At 46.3% G+C, this 23168-nt stretch overlaps 1 protein-coding gene and 1 long non-coding RNA gene across 2 annotated transcripts; both read left to right on the forward strand.

Moving 5' to 3' along the window:
- Positions 1–4081: 4081 nt before the first annotated feature.
- Positions 4082–5196, forward strand: LOC137141925 (uncharacterized). The gene is made up of 2 exons (XR_010916786.1): positions 4082–4279; positions 4882–5196. It is a non-coding gene; the product is annotated as an uncharacterized lncRNA (long non-coding RNA).
- Positions 5197–5223: 27 nt separating this feature from the next.
- On the forward strand, positions 5224–15863 carry NOBOX (NOBOX oogenesis homeobox). Its single transcript, XM_067531006.1, has 8 exons — positions 5224–5922; positions 6353–6459; positions 6922–7040; positions 7845–7978; positions 11972–12242; positions 12581–12927; positions 14337–14684; positions 15600–15863. The coding sequence occupies exons 1-8, from the start codon at positions 5406–5408 to the stop codon at positions 15623–15625; spliced, it is 1869 nt and encodes a 622-aa protein (XP_067387107.1). The 5' UTR covers positions 5224–5405; the 3' UTR covers positions 15626–15863.
- The last annotated feature ends 7305 nt before the right edge of the window (positions 15864–23168 follow it).

Below are 23168 nucleotides of genomic sequence, written 5' to 3' on the forward strand. Positions count from 1 at the left end.
GGCACCAGAGACACAGAGCAGAGGCAGCAGTGGAAGGTAATTAATGCAAATGAGCAAAGACCTGTGAAGAATCATTGAGACAAGATGAAAAATTAAGCCCCTGATCCTGCAATCAGCTCTGTGCAGCACAGTGCAAGGCTGGGGCCTAAAGTCTGTGCGTTTGGCTAAAAGATGAGAGTGGAGGATATCCTAACCTAGCTATTTGAAGCATATCAACATCATGGGGAAAGAGGAAACGTGTAGGGTGATGTAACTAGGAGTAACGAAAGGAAAGTAAGCCGGGGAAAATGGGGGGGGGAAAAGGGAGCAGCAAAAAACACCCCCTAGCCAAGGAGAAGATGAAGCAGCTAAAATAACCATGTTTCACACCTGCAGTTTCTCACAGAGAGACAGACATAGGTAAACCTACTTTAGACTGCAGCTGCAGGAGAACCTCAGGGTTACGAGCATCTCGGGAATGGAGGTTGTTCGTAACTCTGAAATGTTCGTAGCTCTGAACAAAATGTTATGGTTGTTCTGTCAAAAGTTTACAAGTGAACATTGACTTAATAGAACTTTGAAACTTTACCATGCAGAAGAAAAATGCAGCTTTCAACCATCTTAATTTAAATGAAACAAGCACAGAAACAGTTTCCTTAACTTGTCAATTATTTTTTTTTAAACATTTTAATAGCCCAGAACCGTCCCCAGACCCTTTTACCTAGCACTCCCTGCTGAGACCCCCCCCCACACACAGATCTCTATGCTCAGCACACCCAGACTTCCCACTGCCCACCACCCTCCTCCACCACCACAACTGCCCAGTACCCCAACACACACAGACCTTCCCCCACAGATCCCTCCTACGCCCAGCACCCCAAAACACACAAACATCTCCCACCCCCACTGCCCAGCACCCCCCCACAGACACACCAAATATCCATGCCCTGCCCCCTGGCCACACTCACCGATCCCACTTGGAGGTGACCACAACACATCCACTGAGCTGAGCTGGCAGCACGGCCGGGGCCAGTCCTGGGGCGAGGATCACTCCAGCCCCTCAGAAGCAGCGTGATCAGCCAGGCTGGTGCAAGAGCAGGGGGAGCCCAGTCAAGCTCCCCTCCCCCCCACACATACCCTTCTAACTGGCTGAGACCGGCCTGACTTCTGCGCCAGACCCAGGCGGCTCAGCCCCAGGGAGACAGGCCCTGTAGCTTTTATTGCATTTTGAGGGGGCCTCAGAAAGAAAAAGGTTGAGAACCCCTGCTCCAACCTACTTGTCTCACAGCTGTGACTAAACCATGTTTGCACACCCACATCTTCACCACGCTACCGAAACGTGCGCTCAATCCTACAAATGCACCACAGGGTTCTCTTTACAGTCATTTAACTCAATGGGACAATTCACACACGATTAGCTGCTGCATCAGGACCTTAGATACTACAGTGACAGATGCCACAGAAAACCCTGAGACAGAAAGATAGCGCACACAGGACAATGCACTCTGGGATATCTTACTGCATAGATTGCTGGGAGAGAAGTGGAGTATCCTAACCAGTAATCCAGGCACAATTGGCGTGCTCTTGTCCACACCGCAAAACATTCAGTGCAGAGCCCTTGTAGAAAGGCTGGTTAGAAGGACAATACATTTTAGGCTTCTGGCAGTGGCAAAACACCATTAAAGGCACTGTGATTGACAGGGATTGACCATGTGTGCAGACACCAAGCACCTTTAGAGACAGCCACGTTACTGAAGGAGTACAAGCTCGCCTTCAGAAGTGCTAGGGAGGACAGCAACAAAGAGAGGACTCCGCTTCTGGTGTCATCTCAATCAAAGCGAACTACTGCTCATTCCTTCCACAGAGCACTAAGACCAGACCAGACAGAAACCAGATATACACACTCAGGGCCCAATTCACTGTTGCCCAGCACTTTGTGTTGTCATTTACACAGGCGTGAAGTGGATTTAAATGCCACCAAATCAGAACAGTAGCATTATACATCTACTTTGTACTTCTGTAACGACTATACAAGGTGCCGGGCAACAGTGAATTGGCCCTCCCCCCTCCACGCCAATTCCTATACTGATTTACCAACAAGTCGATTTACTGATCGTATCTTCTTGCTTACACGTTGCAAGACAAAACGGATGACTGGCGGTGAAATCCATTTCATTTCTCTGTGTATTGAGTGTCACTTTCAGGCTCAAAGGCAGGAATGTTTGGATTTCAAACATTCATGTTTGTTTTAGAAATGCAGCCATTTTGACTGGCCCCTTAATTTTTATATATTATGCCTTTTTAACAACAAAACCAATGATGCAAACAAACAAGAATAAGCGTCTACAGTAACATATCAAACCCTAAAAAGGCAGATGTCAAAAGAAACAAAGTTCTCAGAAACTGAACACATCTAAAAAAGAAAATCACATAGCAAGCTAGAGAGCTGTAGACCAATGAAGGGAACCTTCACCCTAGCAGACTATCTTACCCCAGTGAGGTTTCCAAAACATAAGCAGAGTTCTACCAAATATAAAATCAATGATCAAACTGGAAAGAGAAACTGGGAGGTAGAAGACAAACCAGAAAGCCAAGGAGGAACAACTTCATAATCAATGGTCTTCTACAAAAATGAAGTCCAAGAAACACTTCCCTAGGCTATCAGAAATAGCCTGAGAGTCCAACTGAAGACAAAAGAGGAAAAACCGGAAAACCTTGGGTAAAAGATGGGGGCAAGACACAGGGCCGTGACTGGGGTGCAAAGCTCTGGGGGTGGAAAAATGGAGCAGCGTGCGGGCGGGGACACAGGATCACATGCCCGCCACATTTCTGTCTTCCCTTTAGCACAGATGTTTTCTGGAGCCAGGGCAGCAGCGAACATCTCAGGAAGTATCTCATGGCAGCCGGGCTCCACAAACAGGGGCTGGCTCCAGGGGACCTCACCAGCCGGCACCAGGATCCTTCGGGGGGAGAGGCAAGAATGTAACAGGGGCACTGCTTAGATCTGTCCCACCCATCCTGCCTGGGGACGGCCCAGTCGTGCAGAGGTGGCCCAGCTCAGGGAGTAGGGCCGGAAGGGCTGCCGGGCAACCAGCCAGCGCTGGCTCCCACAGCGCGGAGAGCCAGGGGCCGGAGCAGCTCACACCAGCTCCGGGCATGCCCCCCAGTTTGAAAACCTCTGTGCTAAATGCAAGGCAGAAATCTGGAGGGAGGGAGGGACACACAAATATGCCTGCTGGTCCCAGGCACTAGCAGGCCCCGTCAGGGCTCTGCCAAGACAGACTCGTGGGACGCCAGAGCTTTCTGCTGAACCAGAACCAGAACCAGGCCAAGAACCGCCCTGAGAAAGCTCTGGGGACCCGGCCTCCCTGGTGCCCCGCACGGGGACAGGGCTGGCCTGTTTCCTCCGGCCCCTGTGGGCACCCAGTGCCCCTGGCTCGCTCCAGTCCCTTGGGGCAGGTGCAGGTACAGGTACAGGGGCAGGGGCAGCCTAGGCGCGAGCTGCCCCCGGCGCGGGCTGCGCGCGCCCCGGGCTGGCTGCCCCAGGTGGGTGTGATGAGCCCAGCCTCGCCTCGCGGCGTCCCAGCCGAGGCAGCCCGCGGGGGTGGGGTGCGGTGCGGTGCGGTGCGGTGCCGGGGCTCCACGCCTGCTGCAGCGGCCGGGCGGAGCAGCCCGCACGGAGGATGGAGGGGGCGGGCGAGGAGCAGCAGCTGCTGCTGCGGGGCCCGGGTAAGCGGAGGGGGCCGAGGCCGGGGGGCTCCCTGCTTAATGACCCTGCTAATGAGCGCAGCCCCCGCGGCTCCTAACGAGCCCAGCACCGGCCCCTGGCTCGGGTGCGACGCCCTCTCCTGCCCGGCTCCCAGGCCGGGGAGCTGGAGCGCTCCCAGGGGCAGGGCAGAGCTGGGAAGAGGGGAGGGGCTGTGCAATTGCTCATTAGCTTTTGTTCCCCCCCCCCCCCCGGCCGCTGCCCCCCTGTTCCTGCTGCGCAGGGAATGCTCCTGGCGGGGGAGGGCCTCCCCACTGCACCCCCAGCTCAGCCCTGGTGCAGCGGGCCCTGGGTGGCGGGGCAGTGGGGGGCCCTGCCTATTGCCAGCCGGCCTCCCCGCTGCCTGCTGCCCTGGGTGCTCCTGATGGAGAAGTCCAGGACCCGCAGGGGGACACAGAAATGCTAGAGGGACCTATTGGTGATGTGGCCCCAGCCGGGCGCTCTGTGACGTCCGCGGGAGGTTTGCCCTTGACTTCAGTGGGCGTAGGATCTGGCCCTAAAAATGCCACTAAAGTAAAGCCCGGATCCACAGAGGTATTTAGGCTCTGAACTTCCCTTGATTTCGGTGGCTGTTTGAACCCTACACCCCTATATGGATCTGGGCCGAAATGTCTCCCTGTGCATTGGTCTCTTAAGACTTGTAGCAGTGACGGGCTGGTGGGCCTGCGGCAATAAAGGCTTGTGAGTGCTTTGTCCTTCGTTATGACTGTCAGATAGAAAAACATTCTCCTGTCTCTGGGATTCCAAGAGGGTCTGTTTTGACTCTGTCCTTGTGCTCCTCACCCCTCTGCTTTCCACCTTCCTGTCTCCGCCTGGTTGGCTAGATCCGTGCAGCCCTGATTGTGTCCATTTGCCAGTTCCAAATAATCCTAGAAAACTCCTGTGCCCTTCTGCTTATGGTTACATCAAGGCAGGAAACTTTGAGGGAGGTGCTGGGAGCACCTGGCTGGAGGTGAAACAAAAGAACACCACGTTCCTCACCCAAGGACTGTTGGTTAACCAGCTATTTGAAGTCTGATGGTAGAATATCCTGTCCAACAAACACTCTTCCAGTTGCAGCTTTCCCTCTAGCAGTGGGTCAATGCTATGTTCTACCTGAACCGTCATAACCATTTCCTGTCTCCCTTCCTTGACAGCACCAGGAACCAGTGGGGGACAGTTCAGCTTCCTGGCTACCATGAGGGTCCATCTTTCTCAACCCCCTATTGTTAGCAGGAGTCCCTCCGTTACATCTGTCATCCCTGAATTATATGGCCCTTCTCAGAATTCGGGGGGAAAGAGCTGGTGATTACCCTTCCCAGGATACTGCTGGACGTGAGACCCCAGCAGGAGGCAGAGCTTTCTCAGTGAAATACCTTCCCTCTACCCATGAGCTTTCCTGTCCAGGGGCTGCCTTCTCCTCAGCGGATAGATAGTGGGAGTAGCATTTACTGTGTGCATTTGCTTTATAGTGTACCAGGAGGAGGAGGAGCCAGAACCAGAAGGGGAGGAGTCGCTGCTGAGCACTGAGCACTTCATTGCAGATGTGGCGCACGGCCCAGGGAACAGCTTGCTCTCTACTTTCCACACGGTGATTATAAAAGACGAGTCTGGCAGTATCCTCGAAACAGGAGATGGTGCTGATCCCTTAAAAGAAGAAGAAGGAGATGGAAACTACTGCATGGTGCAAGTGTCTGGATCACCCCCCTCGCACCCAGCAGCCCTGAACTGTCAGCTCAACTATGCCACAATGTGTGGGCCGCTACCAACTTTCTTCGGTGACGTGAACTCCGTGCCTCGAGCCTCTGGGGCTGAGTTTACCCAGGAGATCCCGGCTCAGTCACAGGAACGAGCTGAGGGATGTTACCCTGACAGGACAGAAAAAGAGACCAAGAAACAAAAAACCAGTGGCAGCAGTGGCGTGTGCTCCCCGAAGACATCTGGCGTTGCTCCTGGGGACCTTTACAGCCTGACCCAGCTCCAGGATGTGAATCTGAATCTCGGCCATGCTACCCGCAGATCGGCCAGGTGTGCTGCAGCCAGCACTGCAGGGCGACAGTCCTACAGGATGTCCTCATTCCAGGAATCTGCAGGCAGTCAGGACGTGGCCAAGGAGAAAAAAGTACCGCCAGAGAACCCGGAAGAGCAGGGAGCTCTACCACCCGTCCGAAAGAAAACCCGCACCTTCTACAGTGCAGGTAGGTCCTGGAAGATACTGGGAGCCACCTGACCGATAATGGCATTTGTAGACTAGGGTACTAGTGTTACTGAAGGCATATTGCGTAGCACTGGAGTGAAGCTAGGAGACACTGGACTTCACTGGCTGCTAGTGTTTTGTACAATAAGCTCTGTGCTGTTAAATGGCCAGGAACATCCCCAAGTGAAGTAACCCGGAAAGTTGCTACTGGGCGTACAATATCGTTAGCAAAGATTTTCGTTTAACATGGTAATACATTTCTGTTTTGAAGATGTCTTTTTATACCTTTTCTGAGTATTTTGAAAATCAAGTTTCTCTCCTTTTTCCCCTCTTGGTTTCTTTCTTTCACTCTCCTGTCACACTCTCTCCTGCTTTCTGCTTCCTTCTTTCTCCTCTTCTCTCTCTCTCTCTCAACAATGCCCCCTTTCCAGAGCAGCTAGAAGAACTGGAGAGGATGTTCCAGGAAGACCATTATCCTGACAATGAGAAGAGGCGGGAGATTGCTGCTGCTGTTGGTGTAACACCCCAGCGTATCATGGTGAGTCCCCCGTGGTGAATGGGCACTGCATCAGAAGAAGAGGAAAAAAGGAGACAGCCAGGAAGTATGTAGGGAGAGGAGAGGAGTTCATCTGGAAAGGACATGAGGCTGTGATGTAAGGGGCAGGAAGGTAACTGACAGGTAGGACAGTGACAAAAGAACATGGTAAGGGAGCCTCTGTTGACTTCTGCCTCTCTCTACCTGCCCCTTTACGTGAGGCTGGAGATTGTGAGGGGAAAGGGATGCAGGTGACAGGGGGCTCCTTGCTCAGCCTCTTTGTCTTTCCCTTGGGGCTGCTTGAAGAGGAAAGGGGGTAAATGGGACCTGGGGTGATCTTCCTGCTGATACGTCCCCCTCTCCTGAGCATGACCTCTGTTGATTTCTGTCTGTGTCCCAAGGGACTTAGGAAGAATGGATGCAGATGCTCGCCTGATTGAGTGTTTCTTTCTCTCCATTTGTCAGGTCTGGTTTCAGAATCGCAGAGCAAAGTGGCGAAAAATGGAGAAACTGTCTGTAAAAGGGAGCAAGAAATGCCCAGCACCAACAACTCTGTCACTTCCTTCAGGAGCAAGCACTTATGGGTGAGGGACCTACCTCGTCTGTTTTCTCTTTGTTACCAGGCTCTTATGAGTGAGCATTCCTACCCTTTCCCCTGTCCCCATTTCATTGGAGTCAGGTAGTTTATGGTAGCATAATGCCAGCTGGTGAGAGACTTTTGCCCCCGCTCCCATTTCACAACCTGACTGGGTTTTGGGCTGGAGTTTAATGGATAATGCCCTGAAAGTGTGTTTTATTAACCTGTGGGATAGTCTTCAAAGGAAAGTGGTGGAATGTCACTTACTTACAACCTGTAGTGAGGAGGGGCTGAGATAGCAGAGCGATCTAGTAGATCTTATCCATCTTCAGTTTCTGTGAGCGTGCTAGCCACGATCCCTCCTGCACCTTATTCTCCTCAACGTGAATAAAGTGCTGCTGGGTCCACAGGGAAATATCTTCCCTCTCTTCCCCTCACCCACTCATGTTTTCCCAAATGGGCATGGAATTGCAGGTTCATCTCAGCCTCACAGACAAATGGGGTTCATTGGAGAAGTGGAAGTCTTTAGGGGAAACTTGGGATTTATTTGTGTGGGTGAAATGGGAGTATGCAAAGATTTTCCAGGGGGGAGGAGGGTCCTCCAACAGAGTGAGTGGATGAGGAAAACTTTCAGGGGAAGAGGCAAGTAGAAGTTAAGGTTTGCAGAGCTCGATGATAAAGGGAGTTTGGAGTGGGAGTTTCGCTGAGGAAAGAAGGGGGAGAGTTAGAAGAGTGGGTATTTCCAGGTCAGAGCTTGTCTTGCCCTCTGTTCCTTCATTCCCTGCTCTTATCTTTTACTTCTACCCTCCAGAGCGTCTCTCCTGCCCATGCCTCCACTGCCTGACTTCGTTCATGATCAGTCTGCCATGCTCAACATGGATACCACAGCCGGGAACTATCCCAGCATGCTCAGCGGGCATTCTGCACCACTCAACTCCTCATCAGGTGAAAGCCGTTCGCGGTTGTGTTGCAGTAAGGATTTGTGTTGCTGTGTGACATTGCTTGGTGGTGTTTTTCCTGTCTCCAGGATTCTGAACACAGCCTAAGGAAAGTCACACAGGTTCCCCACACTGAGCAGAAACTATTAAAAATGGATTTAATTGAATACACCCCTGCACATCCCCTAATGAAATTACCCACTATGTCATGCGTCTCCTCAGCATTGAGACCAGGGTTGAAGCCTGAAATCATTACTAATTCCTTACCCAGGTCTGGCATCTATAAGGCTAGACAGGATCAGCCTCACTTCCCTTTATCCCAGTTTGGTAGATGTTAGATACGGGCACCATCAGTGGTGTTTCCCTGAAGGATCATGTAGGGCTTGTTCTGGTTGTTTATGCTGCTGGGACAGGTATACATCCCTCACATAGGTCTAAGCTGTAGCTTCTCACATTAACAGCAGCTCTTGGGGCTGAATCTGAGCCAGGCTCCCTGCCACCCGGGAGCCCAGGGAGCATAGGCCAGGACAGTCCCTTCTAGACTTTTTTACACATTGCTGTCTTGACCAAAATAGGGACAGGCCACAGCCTTGCCATTGTTTTACCCCATCCAGACCTCCGTGTCCCCTGTAGCGTTACTACCACTGCTGCTGTTGGCCTCAGATTTCACTGGTCACGGTGCACCGACAGCCCAAGGACCAGGATTGTGCTCAGCTTAGAGGGGCAGAAGTGGATGAGGGTGAAGGTTCCGAAGCGTACAACTCATTTAATTTCTGTTGCAATAGCATTGGAAGTCAATAGGGTGTGCTCTTGGACCAGTTTTGTACCTGAACTGCAGCTAGTCTTCGGAGAATCATAGAAAACAGAGAGAGAAAAGACTTGTTAGATGATATATTCCATGCCATAGGGGACAGTACATCCCATGGAGGCAGGATTTTTCCTTACAGTACATTTCTCTGTACTTACTTCATCCTAATTTTAAATGTACCAAAAGATTATGATGTTTTCACCACTTCTCTAGGGAGAGTAACCCATACTCAGAGATCTGATTTTTAGTGAGTGGGGTTTTTTTGATAGTCAGCCTTAATTATCCTTTTAATTAATTTCATATGCCTAATTATAACCTTTTGTACCATGCCAAATGTCGTGACGTCTATATTAAGGGAATGACTGAGGGACCAATAAAAATTGGGTGCTTTATGGAAATGGGTTTCTAATGAATTTGAAGCAAAACTGAATCCAGACAACTAAAAAAAGAAGTAGATTATTGAAGTTTAAATAGTATATATTCAATGACATAATATTTTATGATGCATAAAACCTCAATAACAATGTATTAATAAGTTTACTCAATTTTCATAAACAGGCACATAAGCTAAAAATAAAGTACTAAATTAAAATGCATTACCAGTACTATAATGTAGTACCTCACTTCTATCACCTAAATCTATCTGTGAGAAGTAGTCCAGAAGCTAGGACTCTTTATGAGTAGATTCTATGAGCTTTTTATCCACAGTGCCGTTAATTCCATTAGTTGATTCCAATATTTGCATATTTTGTTGCGGCAGTATGAACATTGTCAAGGCATTTGAATAATCCATTGCTTCCCAGAAGGATACTGTGATGAGTCCTGCACTTCGTTAAATAAGCTCAAAGTCTAGAATGTTGCAAGGAAATTAATATTGAAGGAAAATAAGCAAACAAAATATTGAGATGCACCTGTAATAATCTGTAGATTAACTACAGGATCCATAGGGGTTTCATAGATACACCATACTTTTGGAAAATGAAACCGTTGCTATAGTGTCTGAGCTGAACCCAACTACCTCCCCTACCCACATTCCAACCAAGAGTAGCCAAGTTATCTCGCCTTCCTGAGTGCTTTTCCTCTCAGAAATCTATACACATCCCCACCCTCAGGCATAGATTTCCATCAGACAGTGCAGTATTCACAAAATAACCTTAAAAAAATACATGTTGTATGGGAAAAAGGAAGGGGGGAATTCCTGCCCACTCACACATTGGGGTTTAATTCTCAGAGACCCTAAAACCAAAGAACAAATACAGTAGAGTCCCAACTCCCAGCCTGAAATTGAGTGCCTTGGAATTTGCTGTCTACTGTAACCCATTGCATCTACTCTGTGTACATTGAGCTGTCATCAAATTAGGCCTTCAGTGACACCTATGCAAGCCCAGTGACGTCAGTGGAATGTGCACATGTGATGATTGGAACACAGTTAACTGTTTGGTTCCTGGATGTACAGGATGAAACAGACTCCAGCACCCTCTCTCTGTTAGTTCTAGAGAGCTCACAGAAGCAAAAAGCAGTGAAACCCTATTTTTGTCCATTAAAGACAGCAGATATGACTCTGAACATGCTCAGGAAACAGATCTGTTCAGGAAGGTCCCATCTTTCATAATGTCTGTTTTCAGAAAAGAACCACACTTTGACAATATATACAGCTGTGGCTTGTTTTTAAATAAAACATCAACAGAGCTGACTCTTTGATGATGAGAATGGAAAACAACTTAAAAGAAAAATAAATCATCTGGTTTTTACATCAGTCTCCTTCTCTAAGAAGACAACTCATCAACAAAATTGGATCAAGTTAAAACTGTGGAGCCACCAGTTGGCGTCATTAGAAGATATAAAGAAACTGTTCGTGGAGATAATAGAAACTTGGGTAGGATGGAATCCAGAATAACGGAACTGAATGGAAAGATTGAACAAATGAGTGTTAAAGTCTATCATTTACAAGGCAAAAGTGATTTCCAAAGAATAGGCTCTGTGAAAACAACACAGAGAAAGAAAATAAATATGTTATCTCAGTAAGTGGTAGGCTCCAGCTAAAGTAATCTAACAACAAACTACCAACTTGAGCCGTTAGAGAATCCAATCTGGACATATAACATTTGCCTTTCTGATTTGGAGGAAAGGTTGCAGAAATGTATGACTGTGTGCCTAATTATGATTGTGTGAGCAAAACAGGTATTTGCTTGTGCAAGTAATAAATCATTGATGTGTGTAAATGCCCGACTGGCAATTCCACAAGCAAATTTGGCATATGCAATTGCAACACACAATTGTGCACATGGCCATGGGTTTCTGGTGTTTTGAATATCAGGCCTTTGTTGTGGTGGTCACCACACAAAGAGAAGAAAAGTTTAAATCTGAACATTTTCTCCACCGTATTTAATTGGTTCCATAACACAAAGAGTTTATTTTTGATACTAAAGAGTTAAGCGAGCCTTTCCAAGTCTACAATGAAAGATAACTGGCTGGTCCTGCAAAATTCTGTGTACATTACCAGGCATGTTGTGAGGGCTCGGTCCTGAAACCCACTGAGACAGCTCTGTGAGGGAATAAAGAGCAGCAAAGAAATTGGTGGACATGGTGGGTTCTTAAGTCGTGTAGCACATCAGGGCAGTTTAGACTGTGTAAGGACTTCTGCACTGCTCCAAAACAGGGCTATGCTTAAAAGAAGCCCTAAGAATGAATGTGCATTCTTACAGCTATGGAGTGAAATGAAGAGCTGGAGCTAAAGAGGATGTGGTAGAAATGACAATACGTTTGGAGCCTTTTCCACGCTGCCTGTGCGTAATGCCCTTTCCTGGCAATGTCCTGGAACCTGTTTGTGATCGCAGGATGTTGGCCAGTTCACAACTGTCAGTAATGTTCACAGCAAGAATTTCTGTCCCAGAAAACTCCACATTTAGTAGCACACAGTTTTGGAAGCGAATGTTCAGTGCCAGCCAGAATGATACCAACAGGTATGGTTCCTGTAGCTCAGCCCCAAGAGGTTTGTGCTAGACAGACCTAAGTGCAATAGTGCTTCTGTTTCCGTATCTCTGTCTTTCCACTATCTGGCCCTTTTTCACACCCACCACCTTGTCCATCCCACACCCCTGCCCTGCCATGCTTTCTGCCCTAACCCTGTCACACCCTCTGCTTTCTCCATTTGGTCTGTGTGTGATCAAGCGTTTTCTTTTTCCTTCACAGTCTCTTCCGTAACTGGAGCGGCGACGTGTTGTGAGGCAGGTCAGACGAAGGCACCATCCCAGGGCAGCTTCAGTTCCAGCAGGATGGAGTGCTTTCCCACAATTCCCAGCCCTCCACCCATTCGCAGGGCCAGCCTGCCTCTCAATATGAGCTTCAACCCAAACAATCACATTGTTCCATTGATGTTGGACACTCCCAACAGTGAATGCAGCCCATCCAGCCAGGAAAGCAGCTCCAGGGAAGTCCTCGCTTACAGCTTCCAGACTCAAGGGTATGGTGGGCAATGAGACACTCTTCATGAGAGAGATGGGGAAAGCAAACTGTAGAGGGGTGTGGGTGGGGGAATGCTAGACGAGAGAGAGCTAGGAGTATGAGTGTTCATGCAAAGGATGGATCCTAAGAATAAAAGAAAGGGAATCCGGATGAGATTATCTGTCTGCATGGTGGGAGGGGAGCCATACAGCCGGGATTAATATGTGTGTTGGAAAGGGGGGATCCGAAGGGCAGAGAGTGGGAATCCTCAAGTTTAACAACTGTTTTCAGCACCTGTTGCTTTAATAGTTCCTTTCCTCCCAATCTGTGAACTCTTTCTCTCCTTGTACTCCACAGGGTTGGCTCACCAACCCCCTGCAATTACCCTGACCAGCTGGAGCCCACAGCCAACCTAGAGACCCCGTATTATCACTACAGTAGCCAGCCTGGAACCTACCAGCTGCCCCAGTATGCCCAGCAGCACCAGCTTTCCCAGTTCCACCATCTTCCAATCCCCCTCGCCAGCAATGTGTTACCCAGTGTCCGACTCACACCAACTACACCCAGCGAATCCAACCCGGCTTTCTTCACCTTGGCTGGCAATAGTGGGGTTGTGTCCTATGGAGCAGCGGGTGCCTCAAGAGGGTATTTACAGCACCACATAGGGGGACAAATCCTGTTACAGCAGCCTGCTGGGAGCTCAGGTGAGTATCCCCAAATCTATTGGGATCCCATTCACCCCAACCCCTCTGGGGTTACTAACTGGTTTAATGAAGGGCCAAAGTGTGGAGCAATTTGACTGATAACCATGAAAGGGAAAAGAAGAAAGAGAAACGTATATATAAAGTGACGCTATAGCTCCATACACCCTTATTGCCCCACTCTCTCCTTTTGAATGCACTGAATGATGATTATGTTTGACCAAATATTATGAGCTCTTGGAACACATAGCTTGGAGTATCATGTACCTTTAAGAAAATACAATGTTTGAAATATGTGGCTAGAGATCGACTGGTATCCAGATGTCACAGTGTCCTGGAGTTAGGGAAGAGACATCAAGGAAAACAGGCTCTTAATCCTGTCGGGCCCCTTCTGAAGCCATCTTAAAAGAATGTATATAGTTTGGGGTATGGGGAATGAGGTGCTTAGACAGAGCTGCCTGGTGGTTAGAGCAAGCAAAAAGGAATCAAGACTCTTTTTTCCCATGGCTCTGATACTGACTTGATTTATGACCCTAGTAAAATTACTTCAAGTAATTGTTCTCTGAAAAGTAACTCTGTAAAAATGGCATCTTTGGGCTCCATGTTTAGTTTGTCCCAATGATCTCCATATCAACTGTGATCAGTTTACAAGTAAAACAAGATGTTTGTTTTTCAAACTGCCAGCCTTGCAAACTCAGCCTGAGATCCAAGGACTAGGTCGGGTTCTTACCATTTCATGCACCACATGAATAATAAAGGTTCTTCAGGCCAAATACTGCACTGGATCACATCAGTGCAGTCCCGTTTTCTTCAGTGGGTTTGCACTATTGTAAACAATGGAAAGCTGGGCCCTGACTGTGAAAATATTTACACTGATGTTTAACGACAAGCGAGTGGACAGTCCCATTGAATTCACACGCATAAAGCATGTGTGTAAGTGTCTGCAGAATTGAGTTGGCTCTGCAGGGCGAAAAGGAGTGCAAAAAGTAAAACCTTATTTTTGTCCCTGAACACACTGACGGAGCAGACCTCTCTGATAAGAAAGTGCCATTTTTACATAGCCACTCTTCAGATTAGAATGATTATTTAATTATTCTGCCCCTCGGTTTTGCCTTCCTGTAAACTGTGTATTGCAAGAGAACACTTACCATGCAGCAAGCCACAAAGTTATTATTATCTCTTATTGCAGTAGGTTGCTATGTATTCCTGTAATGTTGTCTTGCACTGAACACACCTTGCTGTCGTCCCAGTGATGCTGCATTTTTAATTTGGACTGTATCTCTCTCTTACTCAGTTTTTGCAGGTAAAACAGTTTGAAATCCTCTGATGAAAGGTGCTATCTAAGTAAAATGTCTTATCCCGCTTTCCTTGTCTCTGTCTGTCCCTCCCGACTTCTCTGCTTTTTTCCCCAGGAGGTATCGCTGCCTATCAGGCCGTCCCCTGGAGCGAATTGTACATGCAGGGAGCTCCATTCTCCAATCAGTTTTGCTCTCGAATGCAGTTTTCCAGCACTGCAGCAGGACGTTATCCCACAGAGCAGGTTCCCTACACTCAGAACCCTACTATGCAACCCACCCCCTGTTTCCTCCAGCTGCCCAAAGGGGCAACATCAGCATCTGTGGTATTTACTGAAAAACAAAAGGCAATGCCAGCACCAGACCAGACTTCCTATCAGAACCACCCACCACAGATAGCACCAACGGAAAGAGAGGACCAAGAGAGCAGCAGCAGCATTGCCAAGGAGGAGAAAAATGCTGCTGGTAATTGAAAGGCTTTGTGGTGGAGAAGAAAGGATGAGGAAAGCATTTCTGAGACTGGCAGATCTCCCTGGATAGAGATCTGAGACCAGAGCTGTGGTGGGAAGTTGGGATGGATGGCCACTCCTGGGCTGCTGTCTCAGAAAGGTTTCTGGAGGCAATGGGAAATTACACCAGATGCGGAATCTGCGATTGTTCCTGTGGCTGGAACTATGGGGCATTTGATCCTGGGTAATCTGCTAGATGGAGAGTGATGTGAATTTGGTGAATTTCAGTCCTGTGTCTCTATTGGCACCCCGTTCTTGGTTATTTTCCTGGTTGGGGTTCTGAAACTGGGTTTGTGGAGGAGTGGGGAGGTTGGGTGGGAAAGTTGGAAAGGTGGTGTCCCATAGACAGGGTTCTCAGATTAGTCTGTTTTCTGGAGATGTCCTGTGACTTTACCTGGGTGATGGTCCAGTTGGGGTTCAGAGGAAGGTCAGTCTGAGAGAGTGCCACGGTGAATCCTGTACATGACACCTATCCTACTGGGATGATCTGGGCAGTCACCCTTGGTTGATTACTTCTAGGATACCTCCCACAAATAGATATGTTTCTTCTTTGGGGAGAGCTGGTTAGGAGAACACGTTTACAAAATTATTATTTTTAAATTTTACTTTAAAAAAAAATTTAAATTAAAAGTGGACTGACTTTATAATTGGTCAAAAACTAGGGGAAAATGTCGTCATCAAACATTTTCTTGTTTTATTTTTTGTTTGTGGGGTTTTTTTATTTTGATTTTTTTGGGAGAGGGGTTAATTTCTAATTTTGAAATGTAGACAAAATTTGGAAATTTTAAACTATTTGGACCAGCTCTACCTCTGGATGACTTTTCCACAAGGTGCTCTGAGATTCGTCTCTCTTATATATTTCTTCTTTCAGATGGCAAAGAAGAGAATACGAATTGACTCTGCACTTTGAAAGAAAAGAGGAAAGGATATTATTATTACTATTATTATTATTTTATTATTAAACTCTGCACTATGAGAGAAACAGAGAAAAGAAGAATTAATATTATTTGCAATGGAAGTGTTTTTTTGTTTCTTTTGGAGTTTTTTGTTGTTGTTGCCATGATTGTTCTCCTGCTGAGGAAAGAAGCAGTGAAGTTTCAATCAATAAAAGCTTGTGGTCTGTGTTTTTTGCAAATCTCCTGACTTTTGAATTTGACTAAGGGCAGGTCTACACTAGAAGCGCTACATCGGCACAGCTGCACCGATGCAGCATGTCTGGTGAAGACGCTATATGCTGACGGTAGAGTGCTCTCCCATCAGCATAATTATTCCACCTCTGTGAGAAGTGGAAGCTATGTCGACATAGCGCCAGTGTGGATGGTGCTTAGGTTGCTGTAACTTGCATCGCTCGGGGGGGGGGGGGGGGGAGTGTATTTTTCACACCCTTGAACGATGTAAGTTTGATTGACTTAAGTGATAGTTTTGACCTGCCCTAAGAAAGATGATCTTGGTTAACCTAAAGAGGGTAACAAGGACTCAGAAGACAGAGCTGAGAATCACAGGGGTGACTGGAAACCAGGATCTGTTGGATACAGATGGTGCAGAAAGGAGGGTCCTTTGGCTGGAGTACCAAAGCTTAGGGAGCTATAAAAATTGAGGAGAAGGCTCCATTTTAGGTACCCAGAATTCAGAAGATACTGAAGATGCTTGAATGTGACTCCAGAGTGGGTAAGATTCTGGGAATACAGATGGTACAAGGTGGGTTGCAGACCACACAGGAAGGGAGCCCTGGGGAGAAGCTAGTATAAACAGTGCAGGAGGAGTTATTCCCTGGGTTTAACTCAATTTCACAGGATCCAAACAGAGCAGGAGGGAGGATGGGGAGTCCAGTGCTGTCCTTATGCTGTTTGTTTATATCGATATTTACAGTTTTTGGAAAAGGGCACAGTGTTGTAACCTGATCCCCCTCAGTTAATAATTCATTTAGCACCCCCGTGGGGGAATTAATTTGATGTGGCTTTGAATGTCTAATGCGAAACCAAACTAATCGGGGTTGGTAATGAAGGCTGGGGGGGATTTACATGTGCCAGTTCTGCCTGCACACAATCCCTGAGTGTGACCCAGCAGCTAGTTCTTGAGGGAGGATAACTTTGACAGAAAGATGAGTGACAGTGAAAGATGAGGGGGAAAGTGTAAGCTGGTAGGTCTTGCATTTACATCTGTACGCGGTCAGGCGCTGGCTCAGTTTAATCTCTGGTAAAACGTTCCAAAGCCAGGGTCCAATTGCTGTCCTTGCTTTTCCCCTAGCACTTGTGAATCTTGTTCTGGAAATGTCTGGCTGCACCATCCCTATGGAGCATAGTGGTTATAGCGAGTTGCAGATTAATAGCTTCCGAGGTACCCGACTAGGATGAGGCAAAGCATCATGCAAATTCAGACAAGGGCTTTGAATTCAATCCTTAAGTGGATAAGGAGACAATGGAGGTCATGGAAGACTAATATGATGGGTTCATTTACGTTGCTCAATAATGAATGGGCAGCTGCATGCTATATGAGTTATGGTTTCGCTATGAAGTTTTACCTCCAGCTGCAGGTGTAATCTGGTCTAGAGGTGACAAAGGTCTGTATCACAGTGTTAAGGTCCTTGTGAAAAAGGAGTGTGTTGTTTTAGCAAGCTGCAGATGTCAGAAAGTGTTCTTTCCCACTGGTGCAATCTGTGTGTCCAGGAGCAACAAGGACTTTGACCCTGAAGTTTTATATTAGACTGATGTTCTCAATCCAGGATGTGGCCCATATTCTGGAAAGTGGCCTAATAGATACGCCAAAGAGGCTGGATTACTAAATTGGACCTTGTGGGACTTCACATTGTTACAGCTCTGAGTTAGAACTCTCCCTGGTCTCTCTGAAAGGAATGTTTGGCCCCTCTTCCATCTCCTATATACTGCTCAGTATCTCTTTGTGACTGACAGCACTGAAGGCTGCTGGAAGATCAAGCAATGTAATGTATTGCATGAGTCTGCAGCAACAGAATTTACCAGAGTTCTATAGCAGACTCTCATGTTTTCATTCAAAAGAGCAAGTTTCTAGCCTCTGTGAGTATGAAGAAAAAGTGAACCCAGTGTAAACTAATGCAGTGGTCAGCAGACAGCCTAAATCAGTAACTCTGGGAGATTGTGAATGGTAGCTTATCTCCACTTAGATGTTCACTCTGAAGCCTAGTGATGACAATGACAAGGATTTTTTTTAGGCCTGTGCTGTTTTTGGATCCTGTTTAGACAGTGTTGCAAGTCTAAGGCCTGCCAGAAAGTCAAATAGAAACAACACCAGAAACCCTGTCTCTATCTGCTTCTACCCTAAAGAAAGTTAGTGATTCTGTATGGTAAACATTTTATATGTTGTGTTTTGGATGTTATATGTTATTGTGGTATTACAGAGCCCTTGCACACACATCCTGTCACTGTGACATTCCTAGTGAAAATGTCAGCTAGGCAGTTGGACACAGAAGATTTAATATGTGACCTTTCTCACAAAGTTTTGTCATTAAATCATGCATGTCAGTTTCTAGAACAGAAAAGGGCATCCGTTCAAAATTTTGCAGTCCTCAAAATGATTTGGATAAAGTCTATTGCATTCCCTTTTATGTTCATACCCTAAATTAGCCAAGTTTCACTTTTTTTTTAGCATTTCAGATCAAAAAAATTCCACATACCTAATCATGAATAGGTGTGATGCCTATGCATCTGGATGCGAGTAGGTATCCTTAACAGTATGCAGAGGGCTCAATTCATCCCTAGTGCAGCTCCAGTGACTTCTTTGGAGTTAAACCAAGGGTGGTCTAGCCTACTATTTAAACAATATAACTCGCTGAGATCCTGAAATCCCAGCACTTTCCACTCTAATTCTACTTATCTCAATTCTCCAAGATTTGTTCTGAGACTTCACTAGACTAGAATTCACTACATAAAATATGGAGTTAACAGCATAGCATTGAGGTCATTTTCAAAGCAAAATGGTTTTACCAGCCTGGATTTATGTAATGGCAAATGTTTTTGATTTAAACTCTATGTGTTCTGCTTACAGACTTTCATCTAGGATACAGAAAATGAAGCTGACATGCGCAGATGTATTCACTTCTGTTTAAGATGAGAGGACCATAGTCAGAATCCCTTATCTTACTGAAGGCCTGTGTTTCCTCAGCCAGAAGTTATCAGACATAGACAGGAATTGGCCTGCTTCTGTTGATGAACATATCCTGTACTAAACATGTTAAACATAAACTAAGTATTAATAACAAAAAAAAAAAAATCCAAATGAGTCATGAGCTGTTTGCTATTTAGAAATGGAGCACAATGGAAAAGGTTTCATTTACAAATAAGAAGCAATTTTTTTCCACTCTAATTAATAAAGTGATTCAGTAGGTGGAAAGCCAAATTCTGGGCTTATTTAGTTGTTCAGATCTTGTGTATTGTTGTAAATGAGAGCAGAAGTTAGTGCAGTACATATATCTCTCTCCCCTTCCCTCTCCACTGGCATAAAATAAATATTGAATTTTGTTTGTCAAATTGCCCACAGCAGTGGACCATTCAATTAAACATTACACTTATATAGTCCTTAGGCTGACTCATCTTAGCATGTATTTTTAATAATTAAATCTCTAAAATTGTGTTTGTGCTTTTAAATAGTAGGCACACGAGGCTGAATACAGTGTTTCCATGACATGCAGTAGAACTCCTAGTTTATTAATTAGTTGGGGATGGAGAAGTTCATAAAATCAGATCATCATAAAATTGAACATCTCAAAATTACAGTGGGTACTGGGCATAAGTTTCAGTATGGTACACTGCATCACTTTCTTCTTGTCCTTCAAACCTCTGCAAAGCAATTTCCAACACACTGGAATGTGAGGGGATGGCGACTTGTTCTTCATCGACATAAACTTGGTTATGTGATTTCTTTTTTTCTGGGGAAAATGGTTCAGATGATTGGTTGTTCATAATATTGGTGTCCATAAAATTGAGGTCCTACTGTTTATTATTAATCTTCTTTGTGCGCATCAAGTAGCGTAGCCAGCAAGCATATTAATCCCTGCACACGCACCATACTTCATATGCCTTCATCCTAGAAACATCAGAGCAGCTAAAATTCTGCAAGTAAATACTTTCGGCTTAGCTGAGATGAAAACACTGCTTTTCCCGGCCTCTTTAAGTTTCTGGTAAAGTGAATAGCATTAAAAAGATCAGTGCAATTTCCCATGGTATTTCTAAGTATAAAGCATACTACAAATAGCATGGGAAAATCAGCCACAGCTGGATGGTAAATATTGATTTTTTCTTCATGTGGTCTGGGGGCTCATCTGGGGGATTTCTGTGCTAAGCACTGACTCCCTGTTATAAAAAATAATTGATACAACGAAACAGCAAAGTAAGAAAATCCATAATCTGGCAACATCAAAAAATCTCCATAGATGAATGTTGACCAGCACATAAATTAATGTTCTCATCTGTGATACATCACTTAATCAATGATGATTGTCTCTTCAGAACGGTTTATAAATTTAGGTAGTTCACTCTGTGGATGTGGCCTGACACACGGTGAGATTAAGAACATTGGAAGAAAACCCTGAGCCACCGTTTAGTTTTCAGGTGTGTGCCTTCATTCTTGCTATACATGCTGAGCCAGCGAGTTCAGAAGGCCTTTCCGGGCTCTTCATTCACTGGCGAAATGGAAACCCTGAAGCCGAGGATCTGAGAGAGGAGAAGTGTTATTGGCTAGCTGGGCAGTTAATGAGAATCAGAGAAGATGAGGGTTGGAAGGAACCTCAGGTGGTCATCTAGTCCAACCTCCTGCTCAAAGCAGGACCAAACCCCAACTAAATCAATAATCAAATAATTATCAATCAATAAATTAACTCAAACCAATCAAATGAGGCTACAAGCTATCCTTGCAGGAAGAGAGAAGAATTGTCTGCCTCCTGTCTTCTGCAGGAAGATCTTTCCTTCTACTGGATCCTATCTCCCTCCCCCAGGGCAGAGAACGAAAGAGGCAAAGCCTTCTGTTTCCTGCTCTCCCTCTCTTCCAGGGTAAAAGGGAGACCCTGCCCACAGCTCCCTCCCCAAGCAAGCCAGAATTTGGGAGAAACAGAATGATCTTGTCAGCTCCCCTTCCCCCATTCCTAGCTTGCCAGAGCGGAGTGCATGTGAGGGATGTTGGTAGGATGTGCCCCTATATAGCTCCCTACTCTGTATGTACACATACACGTGCACAAACACACACTCTCTTGTTCGGCTGGTTCAAGGCCTGAAGATACGTATATCCCCCTGTCCCCATTCTCTTCCTTGTACCATGTACCATCCCAAAAGCTGAGGTAATGTCAATGTCACGTCGCTACATGACATCAACACACATGGTGACATGCACCACCGGAACTGGGGATATGCTCCTCTTATTTTTTATCTCTTATTTTAATCCCTCTAGGAAAAGGAATGCAAGGTGTGGGTGGAAAAAAAAATAGGGAACGGAGATGGTGCAGCAGGGACAGAAAATCGGGAATGGGTGTGGGGCAAGCCAGGCATGAAGAGGTGCATCCTATGATCGCATTTGAATTATAAGTAGAATCCTGACATGGGGAGCATTTTCACCTCAACTGATCACAGCTTGTTTTGTGTCTACACAGTAGCTTTTCTGCCATCAAAACTGCGTCTGTGCATCTTCAGTGAGGAGAGCACTTGACACGTATTTACCAGCGTGCACTCTGAGAATGCATCGCCTAGTGCCCCAACATCAACTGCTTACACCAAGAAGGGAGAATCTGTGACAAGGCCCTTGACTGTGAAAGTTCACAATGATGAACTGTTTCCGATGTCTTGTCAATGACACCTAGCTCTTATGTGGTGCTTTGCATCCATAGACCTCAAAGCACTTTACAATGAAGGCCACTCGCATTTTACAGAGGGGGAAACTGAGACCCAGAGCATGGAAGTGACTTGCCCAAGGTCAGCCGGTAGAAAGCCAAGGACAGAACCCAGATATCCTGACTCCCAGTCCATCCCACTAGCTACTAGGACACTACTACTGTCTCTCTGCAATACGTGAGTTAGTTACTAAGCTTTATACACCCTTCTCTCTGTTTAATCACTCGTTAGCAGCCAGTGCGTTACACCACTAGCTGCTTAGGACCTGATCTAAAGCCCACTGACGTCACTAGCAGCCTGCATGGATGGGATGGCTTTTGGACCTGTACATTAGTTTTAATTTCAGCAATTGTAGAAAAGAAGACAGCAAAGTAAGAAATTGCACGGCTCAAAACCCCCAGGATTGGCCAGAGCACACCTCTTTGCAAAGTCCCATGTCCCAAAACAGAAGTGATGTGGTGCCCAGAGCAAACGGCCATTCGGAGCGTAGGATATCAGAACAAGTGGCATCTCTGTGCTGCCGCCAAATCCTCCTGGCAGAGTCGATGGAAAGTTTTTGGGCTCTGAAGTGCAGTGAAGGCTGACATCCAGCAGCAGCAGCAGCAGCAGCAGCAGCAGCAGCCACGCTTCCTTCCCAGAACTGAGCTGGCACGTCAGGAAGCCGCGTCCTCTTGCAGCCACAAGGCACTGCTTGCTGCTCAGTTGTTTACACTGTGTGGCCCTCGCTCTGTTTGACAACAACAACGCCAGCAGGCTGAAAATAGTTCCTATAACTTCTCCTCCCTGGTCTCCGATGAAAGTCAATGTTTACCTTCACAGCATTCTCACACTATTGAAAGTCACCTTCCTGTTTTGTAACATTCCCCAGCAACGGAAGAGTACAGACCCTTTGAGCCCTCTGACAAATGGAAACATAAATGGAAGTCCAGTGACTGGGCTCTGGAGAAAGGTTATACTATACAAAGCATCTGTAGGCATGTTCTCTCCGATGATTCATTTAGTTAATAATTTACAAAGAAAAAGCCCTTTGAACAGGCAGCTGAAAAGCAGCCAATTTAGTCATCAAGCAAAAATCTAACTGATTGCCTTTTCGCCAGGCTCCACACCCTTGTGCGTTCCTAGTAAGTCATTTCATTTGTTTGAAGCGTCTTTTGAGTGACTAACAGCATTTATAACAGAGGAAGGTGAGTCAGAGTAATAGGTAGAATCTTTTCTGCTTGTGTCGATCTGGGGGAAATTTATAATATAAAGCCAGGTTTCCACTAATCTCTGAATGGCCAGTTTAAAATGTGGTTCTGCTCTCATAAGTGAACATCACAGAGGCTCCGTTTTTAACCGTCTCTTAATCATTTCCATAGCAAATGTGTTTGGTTTACAAGCAAACTACGTCTTTTCTAACCACCTGCGAATTCTGTTTGGAATCTATAAATCAAGCTGGATTCTCTTCTCATTGTGACCAGTAATAAAGGTTCTGTAGGTACATCAGGTGCTCAGTGACACCTCTGCAACCCTTTAAAGCTATTTTAGGGTTTTTACACACGTGGGAACTCACTAAACAATTCTGTTGATGGTAAACAAGAAGGAATAGA

Source organism: Emydura macquarii, unplaced genomic scaffold (assembly GCF_026122565.2).
Source record: "Emydura macquarii macquarii isolate MOO-44397 ecotype Brisbane River unplaced genomic scaffold, CSIRO-AGI_Emac_v2 contig_3122, whole genome shotgun sequence".
In the NCBI taxonomy this organism is placed as follows: domain Eukaryota; kingdom Metazoa; phylum Chordata; order Testudines; family Chelidae; genus Emydura; species Emydura macquarii.